This window comes from Crotalus tigris, unplaced genomic scaffold (genome assembly GCF_016545835.1).
Source record: "Crotalus tigris isolate CLP2741 ecotype Arizona unplaced genomic scaffold, ASM1654583v1 scf7180000018550.1270297659:1495590, whole genome shotgun sequence".
NCBI lineage: Eukaryota > Metazoa > Chordata > Lepidosauria > Squamata > Viperidae > Crotalus > Crotalus tigris.
Genome location: NW_024097073.1, coordinates 548,160 through 563,987, shown reverse-complemented (window position 1 = coordinate 563,987; position 15,828 = coordinate 548,160). Strand labels below are relative to the sequence as shown.

General features: G+C 40.5%; 1 protein-coding gene across 4 annotated transcripts in view; it reads left to right on the top strand.

Moving 5' to 3' along the window:
• LOC120312972 (unconventional myosin-X-like) overlaps positions 1–15,828 on the top strand; it is a 110,788-nt gene that overhangs the window by 65,845 nt on the left and 29,115 nt on the right. For all 4 annotated transcript variants that reach the window (XM_039354375.1, XM_039354373.1, XM_039354376.1 and 1 more), the window contains 5 exons: positions 149–273; positions 965–1,079; positions 8,928–9,034; positions 12,900–13,196; positions 14,991–15,030. In XM_039354375.1, the coding sequence (XP_039210309.1) occupies positions 149–273; positions 965–1,079; positions 8,928–9,034; positions 12,900–13,196; positions 14,991–15,030 (684 nt within the window). The remainder of the gene's footprint in view (positions 1–148; positions 274–964; positions 1,080–8,927; positions 9,035–12,899; positions 13,197–14,990; positions 15,031–15,828) is intronic.

Here is a 15,828-nt window from a genome sequence, read left to right as displayed (position 1 = left end):
GCTTGTGTGTGCATTGTACATGTATGTGCATGCAGAACTAATTAATTGAGATGCCAAGAATGACTTTTGCAGTCCACCTGTCATACAAGCAAATGACCTAAGCTGCCATCTCTCACATTTGGTTGGTTTACTCTTGACTGTTCTTTAGGCTCCAAATCTCTTCAGTCCAGATGTTGTGCTGAAACAGCTGCGATACTCAGGGATGCTGGAGACAGTGAAGGTTCGGAGAGCTGGCTTTCCCGTGCGGCGTCTTTGTCAAGATTTCCTCTGCAGGTAGAGACAGCGCATTTCCTAGGAATGGGGTGGTTGCAGAGAAATCAAATATAATTGTTTAGAACAGCGTTTCTCAACCTTGTCAATTTTAAGGCATGTGGACTTCAACTCACAGAATTCCACAGCCAGCAATGCTGGCTGTGGAATTCTGGGAGTTGAAGTCCACATGCCTTAAAATTGTCAAGGTTGAGAAACACTGGTTTAGAATGACTGGCTTCTATGGAAGAGGAAGCTTAAGAAAACCACATCTGCCCCCTGGGTTTCAGCAAACTTATCTCTTTTTCTTCCCTCAAGCCAGTTAATGATCACATGTACTATTATACTCTTTTTATCTGTTCAGAGGCATTTATATATAGTATCTGTCTTTAATTGAAGTATGGAAAATAATTAAACGTCTTTTCCTTCCCCACCTCCCTGAAAAGCATACTGAATTTATTATTCTGCAACCAGGTTAAATTTCATTTTATATGTGTAATGCTTTGCAGCATTAAGAATTATTGCAGTTCCTCTTCCCAGATGCCACTTGTATTGTTTGGAAAAGTTAATGGAGCTAGTTAAAAAACCTTTTGTTCTACCACAACTCAGAAGCAAAAAGAGAACTAGTATAAGGAGAGCAGTTAATTGCATCTAATGCTAGGATTTGTTGATTCACAGCTGTTTCTGATTAAGGGCATTTGTTTGGTTATTACAGATACAAAATGCTTTTGAAGAATTGGAGCAACCCAGACAGTGCAAAAACCACATGTGCAAACTTTTTGCAGATGTATGACAACACACAGAGAGAATGGAAGCTGGGGAAAACCAAGGTAAAATCTATTTCCCCAAAGAAGTAAATTGGGAAAGGCCACGTAATAATACTGTCCACAGTTACCTACATGTATGATGATTATTAGTTTTAGAAATTTGACCTAGCTCGGTTGTGCACCTGCTGAGTCTCACGTATTTTCCATCACAGAAATCTGAATATATCTTCATTTCTTTCTCCCAGCAAGCCTCTTGAGAAGGATAACATGCATCCTACTGTTCTGCTCAAGAGTTCATTGGCATGGGGTCCCTGGGTATGATTGGTTGGCTGATAACACCGTATAGAGCAGCGGTTCTCAACCTATGGGTCGCGACCCCATTTGGGGTCGAACGACCATTTTACGGGGGTTGCCAAACAACGCGATCCGCCATTTTTCCCCCTCGGGGCGGCGCCACGCATGCGCGCCGCGTCCGTGTGATGGGGGTCGCCGTCACACAAACATTGAGAACCACTGGTATAGAGCATAAAGTGTTATATAAAAAAAAATTCATTAAAAATCATTAGTTCAGGGACAGTGTAGAAGTTGTTTTGACCCATTACTCCTCTAGTCCTGCATGTTATAGCCTCTTGATTCCCATCTGTTCTCTTCCTATCTTGTTCCCCTCATCCTCTCATATAAGTCAGCAAGCACTTAAGTTTATTAAACAAAACATCCACAGAGAATGAACTAAATGGGTCCAACAATGCACTGGAGCACCAATTTTTCCCAGATTTTGCTCTTTTTCAAAATCAGTAGCAGGGCTGCTCGTCACTCTCTCCTGTTTGACTCTTACATCATTTCTAGTGAAATTCATTCTCTGCTGAATGTTAATTAAGGTCAGGAAGGATATTGAAGTGCCTATGTTTGTATTTAAACTGATACTTCAGTTCCTCAGCTAAGCGCAAAAAGATTTTTGGAGAGTTTTTTAAATAAGAATTTTACTAAATGTTACAATTAAAAAAGTTAAATGCAAACTAAAAGAAAAAGAAAAAAGTGCAGAAAAGAGAAGTTTGGGGAAATGACTCCAAATATTTCAGTCATTATTGAACAGTATAAATATCTAGAAATAGTATTTTATTCATTCATTCATTCAATTCAGACAAGTCCAGGCAGTTGGCATCTCAAAAACAAGAAATAATAAAGTAAAGAACAGATATGTGTATATCCAGGAAGAACACAACACTACCAAAATCTGACAAAAGAACCACCAGGGGCTCATAAACTTCCCAATCCTCAGGCCTTGGAGCAAAGCCAGTTTTTTAAAGAGTTGTGGAATGACTAGAACGTGTTTAATAAAACATTATTTGGAGAATGGACACAAAGTACAGTGATAAAATGCAACTAAGACAATGGGGTCAATTAGGAAATTTTACAAAAAGGATGTAGATTATTAGATGCAATAGGAAGAATGTTCTGTTTGGAGCAGAAATCTGGAAAGTAGGGAGTAGAATGCCCAGAATCATAAGATTTAAAAAAAATCATACAAAATCAATTCAGTTTGTGGAAGACAAGCAAGCCTTCCATGGGAAGCTATAGTAAGAGCTTACCATGAATGGCTTCCTTTTTCTTCCACGAACTGAATTGGTCTTATCTCAAGATAAAGTTCATATTGATAGGGTCCTGGTTAGGTTTTGCAAAGGTATCTCTTTAGAAGAATCTAAATTAACAGTTAGGGAAATGCTTGGATTTCTTAATCCAAGAGAAGGATTGGAAATCTGCCATATATGAATTGTTGGATAAATGTTCACTGTCAGTCCACCTATTCCTTTAGCAACTAAGGAGCTAGGAAAGTTGGTTTCAGCCCAGTTAAAATGAAGACAAATGCTATGTATTATTAATGAATATAACAATCCTTGGCTATATATGTTTAATAAATAAATAAAATCAGAACTAAAATTTGGAGCTGTGTTCCAGTCGAAGCAACTATAGAATTGTGGGCAACTGTAAAATTGGGCATTGGTGAAATGTGTTTTTTGATTCTTAATCTTAAAAAAAAAATCAGACTGAATAAATAAGCTAGAAATTTAATGAGCAATGCCTACTGAGTTTCAGTATGTTCATTGTTATTTGGAGTAATACACTAACCTTGAATGGAAATAAAGAATAATATGCTATTTTTCAGGGTCACTATACAGAACTTCCTCTGTATTAAGGATGTGCAGAACCTTCAGTGTATAGATCATTCTGGACCTAGTACTGTCAAGTTCAGGCGGTCCATAACTGGACCAACATATACATGTTTTATCTGGATATGGAACATCTATGTTTGGTCCAGACTCAGATCCAGTCATAGGTGTTTCAGATCTAAATATTGAGGGTGCCAAAAAGCTGGCAGTGATAGGCAGGGGAAAACAGGCTCTGGGGAAATTGGCAGAAGGAGGAAATGAATGGTTGGATTGTGCTGTGCATGACATGAAGTGTAGCAAAGGAAGTGGAATGAAGGCCCTGAGATGATTGGTAGAAGGAGTAGTTGATGTGGCAAGTTGGAGTCTGCTGTGTTTGGAATGTATTGTAGGAGAGAAGAAAGGGAAAGGAAGACAATGGGACAATTGTTTCATGGGCTGGTACACAAGTCATTGACAGGAGGATTGGGGGGGGGAAGGAGCTTTGACCTACTTGTCCCCCAGATCTTCCCAGAACTCGTCTTGGTTAAAACCCAGAACACGAAGTTCCTGATTTTGGTTTAGATAGACTAAGAATCTTTTGTGGCTAAATACCAAAGCCATAATTGTATGTCATATGTGGGACATATGGAACAAGGCACTTTTCATCCATTTTATGCACACCTCTATGCTGCATGTCTACCAATGATCATATCACAGAAGAAATAGAATGCTGACTATTAAAATTAGGACAAAGGCCAATTAAGTGCAATTAAGAATTCCTGCATCACTTTCTTTATTCCACCCAACTAAGGCCTCTCCTACCTACAAAAGCCCTGTGCCAGGTTTGCCCCACCATTTTCTTTAAGACTATTTTAGATGTTCTAAATCAATAAACCACTGAGGAATTCTGTGGGGCAGTAATTAAAGAAGTAGCTCAGCAATAGCCTGTGATCCATAGGGCAGGGAGTATCCCTCCATTAAAGACCTTCTAGTGTGATCCAAGAAGCTGCCAGATTTTACCAGTGCCTTTAACCCTCCCCCCCAAGTTGCCAAAATCCAGAAGAAACTGTAAAGCAATTGGATCAGAATAATCAAGGACATTTGGGGCTATTGTAATTTGTTTCTATGCTTTTTCTGTTCTTTTTCTTTTAGTATTAGGTTGTATTTTTCTTGGGAGTAGGCAGAATTATAGTATGTTCTGCAGATGGGACTGTCTGGAGCAAACTGGAGAGAGAAGAAACCTTAGGCATCAAAGTAAAAAGGAAATGGCTATCTTTCTGCTTGCTGAACACTTGAAGTTAATAAATTAACCTTAGAGCCATTAAAAGAGCAGGCTGTAAGTGACCTATCCGTGGACAACTAGCCTTTGATCTCCCCAGGAACAATAGGACTTTCTCTCCTGCACACATGTTCACTCTTCATTTTGCTGGACCATCTGAAAAGGACTGACTGTCTCAGTGTCCTGTATTAGTGCAGTTCTGAAGTCCAACTTTATAGGCTTCTCTTTGCAGAATGAACAAGAGGAGGAACCGCAGGATGATTGAAAGATTGCTTTTCTTTCTACTGAATGCTTTGTTCCATTATCTGAAGTTATAAGATAGAAGCAACCGTGGCCAGTTTTAAGAAAGATATTGGCAGGTAGATAAGGTAACCATATTCATGGCCAGACAATGACAGTTTACTCAATAATGCTTTGTGATTACACAAAAATAGATACAAAATTCTAGCGCACACAACAATCGTCGTCTTCTTTTTTTTTTTTTTTGAGTAACATAAAGTTGACAAAGAAATAAAAAAGCTTTGGATTGGGAAAAAAATCAGGCAGATTAAACTTAAGATGCAAACTCTTTTTGGTAGCAAAATATTTTTCCAATCCATTTGGATTGGAACAGCACATTTGTACTGTTTATTTTTGTGCTATTGGGATAGAAACACCTTTGATGTCAGTTTGATGGGATGTGACTATGATACCCTGTAGGATTCAAGATGCTTGTAAAATTTTTTTAAACCCATGTGATTAATACTAGGCTGGTTCTCATAATCTCTTTCACTAGGGCAGGGGTAAGCAACCTTGGCTCTTTTATGACTCGTGGACTTCAACTCCCAGAATTCCTCAGCCAGGCACGCTGAGGGGAAAGGGAGAGGTTTCTAAGCTGAGCCATGCTGGCTCAGGAATTCTGAGAGTTGAAGTCCACAGAGTCATAAAAGAGCCGAGGTTGCCTACCCCTGCACTAGGGGGAGGCACTTGGAAGGCTTGAGCAGAAAGTAGATGAGGGGAAGGAATGTGAGTTGTCTGGGGTTGCCGCCTTAAATTTAGCTGGCTGTAGCTTTGACCACTAGATACATCAGAGATTGCTCCATCTAACAGCTTTCCCCAACCAGAGCACCTTCCAAATCTAACCAACAAGTTCCCAGAATTCACAAACATCATGGCCATCTGTAGGTCAACAAGCCTGCCCAGAACCTTTTAGAGGGATGCATTGTAGATAGAAGACAGCACTATTATCATTATAGAAGCATTTCTCACCCCTTTGTACAACACACATTATATGGGGGTGAAACCAAGATTCACTCTATAAGTATAGCAGGTTCTTTTCAGCCAATCCTGGCTCTCTGGTAAGAATGCTTACATAATATATATGCCCATATTGTTGTTCATATATTCTTTAGATACGCTCTTTTTAATTAAAAAAAAATCCTATTTGTCTCTATGGTAGTAAGTCTTGTAAAACCCTGTTTTATGTTTTTTGATCCAACAGAATTAAACATTTCCTTAAATAGAAGTAAAAAGTTAATCTGGCTGCATTTCTGCGTGCTGCTCACAACATAGGAGTGGGGAGAGGAAGCAGTTGGCAATTCTAGTTCAGGCTATCTTTTCCTCAGGTTTCTGAAAAAAAATGAACGGGACTTAAAACAGTCCTGAGCTTAGCTTGTGAAAGTGGTCCCTTTGTTTTGGCCTAAGGAATGGGCTGTAATTTCCTCAGCATGAGACAGGAGGGAAGTATAGCATCCCCTTTTGTTTTGGGTTGTTTTTTTTTTGTTTTGTTTTGTTTTTGAGGTGTTGTGAGATTGCAGGTACTGTGTCCCTATCCAGTGAGCCTTCCAGGTGTGCCGTGTTCTGATTCCTATCTAGAGGGCAACAGGGGGCGCTGGGAAGTTATGAGCATATTTGAGTTTGGGTGTTGGCTTCAACATGTGCTGAGCAGGATGGGGAAAGGAGTAGGAAATGCTTCCTGCAGCATGTATTCAAGGGGTATTTCTATACTGAGCAATTGTTTGGGGGAGGAAGGAAAGGGATTAGTGTAAAGAATTGTGGAGCACAGGAAAGGAAGAGGAAGGCAAGACGGCCTTTGTATTTCTCATTAGGAGCAGAGCAGCTGCCAGTTGTGAATGCTGGAGGGTTGAGTTTTTTCAGGGATCAAAGGAAAGTACAACTAATCAGAGAAGCTCTGTTCTGCTTCAATGCCAGCTTTGCCATTCACGCTCTGGACTTCTGGTTTTCTTCCTGGATAGATACACCTGCAATTTTCTTTCTTTTTTCTTATAAAATGAATGCTGCTACATCGGTGCATAAACAAGATAATATGTCCAACAATTGTGCTTTAACATTTGTTATGTATACACTGTTTGCATTCAAAATTCTTCCCTTCCTCCCCCCCCACCCCCAGTCTCTGGAATATTTCAATATTTTAATTCAGCTTATCCAACTCACCTATGCAATTCAGTGATATAGCACTGATACTGGTTTCTCCCCAATACAGCTTTTGGAACAGTATACGTGTGACTGTGAGGTCCCCCCTACCACCATTTTGAGGCAAATTGGGAAATTCAGAATTCTTTCAAAGAGGAGATAAGACATAGTGATAGAATACTTTGGCTATGCTACTCTTCCTGTTTTAGAGCATTGTCAGAAGATCAACCCAGGTTGCTCTTGAGGGTCTTAAGTGGGTTGGAAAGTCAAGTGCACAGAAATAAGGTCTTAATAAACAGAGTGAGGAATAGAGTCCCATAAAGATCATTTATTTATTTATTTATTTATTTATTTATTTATTTATTTATTTATGAGACTTATATACCACTTTAAGTGCAAGCACTCTCTAAGCGGTGTACACCAGTAAGCAATGTATATATATATTTACATTGCCCCCAACAATCTGGGTCCTCATTTTACCTACCCCGGAAGAATGGAAGGCTGAGTCAACCTTCAGCCGGTGAGATTTGAACTGCTTACCTGCTGAACACAGTCAGCTAAAGTGGCCTGCAGTACTGCACTCTAACTGCTGTGCCACCTCGGCACATCTTTTAGCTGTGTTGCTGAGATGCCATTGGATACCTCTTTAATTGTTTCTGGAAGAAGCAAACGTAAAATGCAATTGGATTTATAAGATTGAGTTGTGGTGCCTTTACCTTAAGTGAATGTGAAAGATAAGCCATGGAAGTGACCAAAGCAGAGTTCTGGGGGTATGCCATTAAGTCTTCATACTTCCTTAGTCCCAGAAGAATGCTACATTCAAAATATCAAGGCCTATCTTATCTTTGTCTCTATGAGTTTATTGTTTAATATACTTGGCTGAGTACATTAAAGTCCATTATAAGGAGCAGATATCAGTGAATCAATTTAGTCACCAAAAGCAGAGTGGGTGAAGAAACCATTATGGCTCCATGGAGCGCGGACCAGGGCCATCTTTTATTGTCTCATTTCTGCCACATGTTCTAAGATGCTTTTGCATCCTTTGTGGCATTGCAAAGAATCCTAGGATTCACTGTTTAGACAGTCCATTGCTTCATTATGGATAAAAAAAATATTGGTGTTTAAATACCAATACTTCCCCCACACACAAACACACTTTTCAAATACTGTATAAGTCAGGAATGAGAAGCAGGAGTGGAAAATTAATAAATTATTGTGTTTCCAGGCCCTGCAGTTGGAATTTTAATACCTCATCTTTAGAATATCCACTAGGACTTTTGCAATATAATTCTCTTCATTTATGTTCCTTTAAAAATCTGATCTGAAAATGTGTATATAAAACATTGCAACCACCATCTGTTAATGTGCATGTCAAATTAAGCCTGACTCTTGAGGAGATAGATAATTCTAGAAAAAAAAATACAAAGGAATACTTCAGGGTTTTTTTAGCAGGCAAGAAAACGAGGGAAAGGCTGACTTGGAGGAGAAATGCTAATTATCAGCCAAAGGAATATGGATGATTTAGTTGTAGTGCAGAAATTGGTTTGGGGCGCCTCTTCTTTCTTATTTATTTTTGTTTATTTTTTGGAAATGGGATCTTTCACATAATTGAACCAGTTTTCCTGTGCAATCCTCTCACTGTGGTCTTCTCTCAGTCTTTATACGCAGGTGGTATCCTAAAAGCGCTTTAGGAATTTTAAATGGAAAGCTCCAGTTATCTTAGAAAGATAAAGCTGTGTCAGGAAAAGGGTTAAACAAAAGTTGTAAAAGCAGTGCAGCCTCCTCCTCTCCTCCCCTCCCCTTCACTCCCCCCCCTCAATCCTTGAGCACAGTGCGGGGGCTGGGCTGACACTCCCTGCTCAACTTTTCCCTTGTCTATCGGTGCTGATTCCCGAAGGGAAGGGCTGGCGGAAGAGCGGGGACGGCTCCGTTGCAGGAGCGTAAAAGAAGCCCTCCGGGTCTGGTTACTCTGAGCAGGCAGGCCGGCTGGCAGGCATGGGATCTGTTGGTGCTGCCTGGGACTTGCTGTTTCCTCTCTTTTGTGTTTGGCGAAACTCCTCCCCGGGGTACTAGGTTTTCCTGAAGGAGGTTCTGGAACAAAAGCTGGAAAAGGCCCGGGAAGAAGAGCTGAAGAAGGCGGCCACCATCATCCGAGCCCACGTCCTGGGCTACATGGCAAGGTCAGTGCTTGAATTGCCTGCTTTGCTTGGCTGGCGTTACTGCCTGCCTGCTGCCTCTGCATGTACTCGATTTTCCTCCCCTTCCCCCCCCCCCCCACTTTTTTTTCCTGGCCTCCCCATTCCTGCTGGAAAACTTCCTAGTGTTTCTAAGAGGCAAAGTTAAGCCACTCACTTTGACTTTCTCCTGTTGCATTTTTCGTCCTCCATGAAGCTGCCCTTATCTAGATCCCTGGCTCCCTTCTCTCTGCCATTCATTGTTCCAAGCACAAACTCTGCTTTGATTTAGAACAGCTCAGTATCAAGGCCATAACAGCTCTGCCCGGTTCCTGTTTCTCTCCAGGGGTCTCTTGGTAGAGTTATAAGCAGGGGGGGTTATGTTTCATCCCTGCTCTGTGTCTCCTTACCTATGTCTCTATTTTTAACTTACTATCATCTCTTCTTCCATAGTGAGCTGGGCTTTGTCTCAGCTTGTTCAGGCAAATTGCGGTGTACTGCATGCCCATTGGGATAATCACTTGCATTCATAGGGTGCAGCGGTGTTGCTATAAGAAGTAGATGGTATATCTTGCAGGATTGCACCACTGCACATCCATGTTAGGACTAATTCAGTGTGATTTGTGTAGGTTTGTCTTAAAACCCTTTTTAGACTCCCTTAATGTTACAAAGAAAAACTGGAACACCTATGAGCAATGTTGGGTGAAATCCCAGACCCCATTGGGCCAGATAAAACTAGGAGAGAGGGAAAATGTATAGAACTAATAAGGATGGCTCCCCCCCCATAACAGTCAGAAGAAAAATAGAAGTCTTTAGTTTTTTTTACACCTTTAGTTAGTGTACTATTGCTTGCAATCTATAGGAAATGTACTATTGCAAAATCTATAGGAATACTTTTAAGTTTTTGCCAAGCAAACTAAATCAGGAAAGTTGATGAGATTTCACCCCAGGGATAGATAACCTGGTGCATTTCCAATTTTCCTGCCTAGAGTTACTACAGTGTCTTGCCAGTGGCCTTGATTGCTGGAAATGGATTGGAACTGAATAGTTTCCAGTCATGAACAAGGGTCTACATTTTGTCTAAGCCAGGGGTGGGCAACCTTGGCTCTTTTATGACTCGTGGACTTCAATTCCCAGAATTCCTGAGCCAGCCATGGAGTTCTGGGAGTTGAAGTCCACGAGTCATAAAAGAGCCAAGGTTGCCTGCCCTGGTCTAAGCCAACTGATATTTGAGAGAAGACTGTGGAAAATTTGGTTCTACTGTACTTAAACTAGATGTGTCTTTCTGCTAAAGCTATTTTTGCCAGTAGGACCACATCTATAATTGTCACACAAAATATCTTTTAAAACATTTGCACACTTGTATGTATGATACATGTTATTCTACTTGTACAGATAGCTCTTGACTTACAATAGTTCATTTAGCAACTGTTTGAAGTTAGAACAGTTACTGAAAAAAGAGACTTACCACCATTTTTCACATTAAAAACTGTTGCAGCATCCCATGGCCATGTGATCAAAACTCAGATGCTTGGCAACTGACTCATATTTATGATGGTTGCAATGTCCCGGGGTGATGTGATCACCTTTTTTGACCTTCTGACAAGCAAAGTCAATGGGAAAGCCAAGTAACTTAACCATGTTACTAACTTTAAAAGTGTAGCAATTCACTTAACAGCTGTGGCAAGAAAAATTATAAAATGGGCCAAAACTCACTTACCAAATGTCTCACTTAGCAACAGAAATTTTGGACTCAGTTGTGGTCGTAAGCTGAGGACAATTTTAGAGAGGCAAAGAACCACTATCATTAATAAGCGACATATGGTTAATTTTTAAAAATTATTATTTTACTTTTTCTGGGTGGTGTAAATGCAAATTGGATTTTCTGCCATGCCATCCCACCTGCCAGTCCCCAGCCATGTACCGTAGGTGGTGGTGTGACTTCTCTGGCTTCATGGGATTTAAATGTGATGCTCCCTATTATTTACAGTAAGCGGAATGGGAATAAAACTGGATTGGGGATGCCGTTAAAGCAGAAAAGCAAGGAATGGGAAGGGCTGCTAAAGGTTTGTGTTTCACAGAGCTGGTATGGAGTAGCTTGGGTATGCACACTGGGGGGGGGGAAGAGTTAAGGTAGAGAGCGAGCATGAACAAGGAAGGTTCAATATTCCTTCCTTTCATCCAAGCCCTTCCATTCCCAGTCCATCAGTTTGATATCAGTCTGAGTATAGACCTCCTACTAATATTTATTTGATTTTTATCCTGCCTTTATTACTTTATAAGTAAGTCAAAGTGGCAAACATATCCAACCCACCTTTCTCCTCCTGTTTTCTCCACAACAACAACCACCTTATGAGGTGAGTTGGGCTGAGAGAGAGTGATTGGCACAAGATCACTCAGCAAACTTTCATGGCCAAGGCAAAACTTGAACTCGTGGTCTGGTTTCTAGCTCCATGCTTTAACCACTAAACCAGTGTTTCCCAAACTTGACAATTTTAAGGCATGTGGACTTCAACTCCCAGAATTCCACAGCCAGCGTTGCTGGCTGTGGAATTCTTGGAGTTGAAGTCCTCATGCCTTAAAATTGTCAAGTTTGGGAAACACTTCACTAAACCAAACCCTGGGGTTTCAGCAGGTTTTAAAATTTTACCTTTATATCTTTGATAAGAAGCCTATTTGGAGGAGTGAAGTGAACCTATTTTTATTGATTGAAGTAGTATTTTAAGGAAGTTTTGAGTCTCAGAGTTCTGCATGATACAGTCTTAGGGCTGCAGAACGCGCTGCTACTATTTACTGGGACCATCTCTGAGGGTTTTGGGGGTTTTTTGCAGGGATTTCTCTTGCTAAGGGCACCAGCTTCTTAGTTCCTATAAGTATTCTTGCCCAGGTGATGCTTCTGTTCTGTACAAACATTCAGGAATGTAGTGTAAGATCTATTATTTCTCCTACTTCATCACTATAAAGGTAAAAAAGGTTTCATGCCCTCTATTATGAATTCCCAGAAGGGATCCACGTGCATTAACCCACCACCACCACCACCACCACATACACACATATATACCCATCCCCAGCTCTAGATTTTGAGTTCCGGCAAGGAATATCCATGACAGGATCTGAAGCCAGAACCTGTGATATTCATTATCTACAAGTTGGAGGTAAAGGTTTTCCCCTGTCCAGTCATATTCCACTCTAGGGGTGGTGCTCATCTCCATTTCTTAGCTGAGGGAGCCAGCATTGTCCAAAGACTCTTCCATGGTCATGTGGCCAACATGATTCGAGTTTGCGTTGTCAGCTTTCCACAAGTTAGCCATCAAGAAAACTGTTCCTGAATATCTATCTGTAGGACACCTGACCTCACTGCTAAACAGCAAATAACTTTCCGGCAGATGAAATCCATTATAGTCTTTTATTTTTATTCTTAAAACTGATTACTTTCATCCGTTAGGATGGCAAGCGGGATAACAATCTTTGCTTGTCTTTATGGGAACATCAAGAAACAGACTGATTTAAGTTAGGAGAAAATAAAAGTTGTGAACTGACCCTATTTGGAGAGATTTAGAAACTCGAATTTGGCATAGAGAGAGTAAGTTTTGCACACACACCCCAATTATTCCATTTGTTGTGCGTAGCAGAAGATCACATGCAGAAACTGAAAATAAATGGCAGTTTTAAGATGCAGAAACTCCATGGAGTTTGGCAAAGTTTGGGAGGATGGCAGAATAGCTTCTTGGAGCATTGTCCGCATGGAGACTTGATTGTGTTGGGCATTCAGATCAGACGTCACAGGGCAAAACAGCAGCTAGGGAGACTTTTGGAAGAAGGGTGATTTTATATTGGTGTGACCTCCATATTTATATGCCTTTTGACTTAGGAAGAACTATCGAAGAGTGCTAGCCAGTGTTGTGACCATCCAAAAAAATTACCGTGCTCACTTCTGGAAGAAGTCTCTCTTATGCCTGAAAGCCTCTGCCGTTGTCCTGCAAAAGCACTGGCGTGGGCACCTAGCTCGCAGACTCTATCAAGACCTGCTGGAAGAAAAGCAGAGGCAGAAAGAGGAAGCTGAGGAGCAGAGGCAAGAAGAAGAGAGGATTAGAAGGGAGGAAGAAGAAAGGCAATGGCAAGAAGAGAGGGAGCGTAGGAGGAAGCAAGAAGAGAAGGAAAAGAAAAGGTACAATCCGCCATGGCCATGTTTCTGAGAGCTATTTACTTTACTTGCTTACTTAATTAATTAAAACGTATTTAAATTTATTTGTTGCCCTCCTCACCACAAGGTCACTCTGGGTGGCTTATAATGTTAAAAGTAATAAAATCATAACGTATACAGTCTTAAGAATAATAAAAATACAACTTATAATTAAAAGACGGGGCAGGGAGCGGAATACACAGGGAGTTGGATCTGCCGTTGGTCCATTTCCAGTGTGATGTACCCCCATTGGGGCCCTAGACCATCTAGCAGAACTGGGTCTTCCATCTCTCTTACGGAAGATCAGGAGGATGGGAACAGATCTCACCCCCTCCCCAGGGGTGGGGGTGAGATGTTCCAAAAGGCAGGAGTCAACAGCAGAGAAGTCTCTTCTCCTGGACCCCACCAGCCAGAATTTCTTGACCAACGGGGTCCGCAGCATGCCTCCTTTGCCAGCCTGGTTGGGGTGAGCCAATCCCATTGGGCTGAGATGGTTCTTTAAGGAATTTGGATCCATGCCATGCAGGACTTTAAAGGTAATAACCAACAAAGCAAACTGGCAGCCAGTGCAGCTTGCAGAGCAGTGGTATAACAAGGGCCACTCTAGGGGTCCCAAGAACTGCCTGCATTCTGCACAAGATATAACTTTCAAATGCTCTTCAAGGATAGCCCCATGTGGAGTGCATTGCAATAATCCAAATGTGAGATGACCAGGACTTGAATGACTGAGTGCAGGACTCCTGATCGGAGAAAGAGCACAACTGGCACACAACACAAAGTTGTGCAATCTCCTAGCCACAACTGCCACCTGCACACCGGGTCTGTCTGGAGTAGTGCCATCTCATCCAGAACTAGGGATGTCAAAGACTTGGACCTTGAAGTTCCTTGCACTCAAAACCATTTGGTCTTGCCAGGGTTCAGCTGAAGCAGTCCAAAAAAGGCATTTTGAACTATTGGAGACATGGAGCTCCATACAAAGAAATCTCTGTAGTTTCATATAACAATCAAGTTGTTATATGAAACTAATAATAGTATGTGAAATGAATAGATTCCATTTCCAGGTCCAAAGCAACTTAAGGTTGGTAATCCTGAAGGCAAAGATAAATCAGAGATTGCAAAGCAGCAGCTGCTGCTCTTTTCTGAGCCTGTTTCTCTGACACGAGATTTATAAAAAAATAAACTACATTTGGTTCTCAAAAAATTCAACTTTTTCCAAAGGCTCATCCACCTTTGCTTGCACATGTCTTGCTTTCCCCTCTAGTTTCCCAGATTAATTCCAGAATTGGGAAATAGGCTTAATGGAGTCTTTGTCTTTTGTGTACATCCAGCTGTTCATCTGTCTTAACCTGAGTGCTTTTTCAATTATTTTTTTTATGATGAGTTGTTATTAATATTTTTTATGATGATGAATTGTTATTCATCATAAAGCAAACTTTATTTCTTTTAGGTAGCCACAGGCAGACCATATTGTGAGTGGTCCATATATATATCAAGTAGCAGTCAGTTTCTGCTCTAAAACCTTTAAGGAAATTCAACCTTCAGAAAACCCAAGCTATTAATTAAAGGTGCTGTAATAAATTCTATGGTTTTGAAGGTTTTGCAACAGCTTTTAACCAAGACATAAATAATAAAGGCAGGCATACCATTTAAAATTGCATTGATTTTCAGTACTAGAAACTGACAAGAATGTGTGATTATCTGTTACTTCTTTGTGAAATTTCTGGCAAGCTGTACTGTGTATTTTATTGGATAATTGTTTTTTTTTATTATTTTGAACAGGAAAAAGGAGCAGTTGGAAGCAGCACTGCAGATAGCTCAGGTATCTCCTATTGTTTCTCTAACCTTCTACCTCTTCAGAATCCCCAGGAGAACCCTAAGCTACCCAACTTGATTTTTCTTCTCAGTGCACTGTTAGCTGTGTGCATTTCTCCGAAGTAGCTCTGGGGCACATTTGATTTACAGGACATCACTTTTAAATCAAAATATATGTGATGCTAAAGTGGAGAGGGAAGTTTAACCTTGTCCTCTTAACGCCCTTGTCTCAAATCTACATACACCATACCCAAAGCTCCTACCTGACTTGAGAGAGAAGCTTCTGAAACTGTAGTGACAATTGATGCTTTCCTTTTGAGCCAACCAGCAACAGAAGGATGATTTTTTTTTTCAAGTCATGCAGAAGATTTCAGGAAATTGTCAAAAATCGATTTAATATTTTAGGAACTGGGTTCTGTGCATTTATACAGAAGTCTAAATCAATGCAACATCTCTGTGGTACACATAGGGAGACCTTTTACTTTCATCTCTAAAACCCAATGTTCAGAATTCGACAATGCTGAAATCTTACAAAAATTATAAATGTCATAAGATTTTGACTATTTTAAAAAAAATGTTTTAATTTTGAGTGGGATTCTATGTTGGATTAGAACTCCAGATATTCACTGGAGAATTCCAGTGAATCCAGTTTTTTGTCTCTTAATTTGGGGCTGGTTGAAAGGCATTAAGAAAACATTGGTTCCAACCATGTAGAGCAACAGGCCTCATACAGTAGTTTTCTTTGGCTCACTGGTTGTTGTTTTTTTTTTTTTTGTAAATACCATATAAATACTAGTGTATCAAA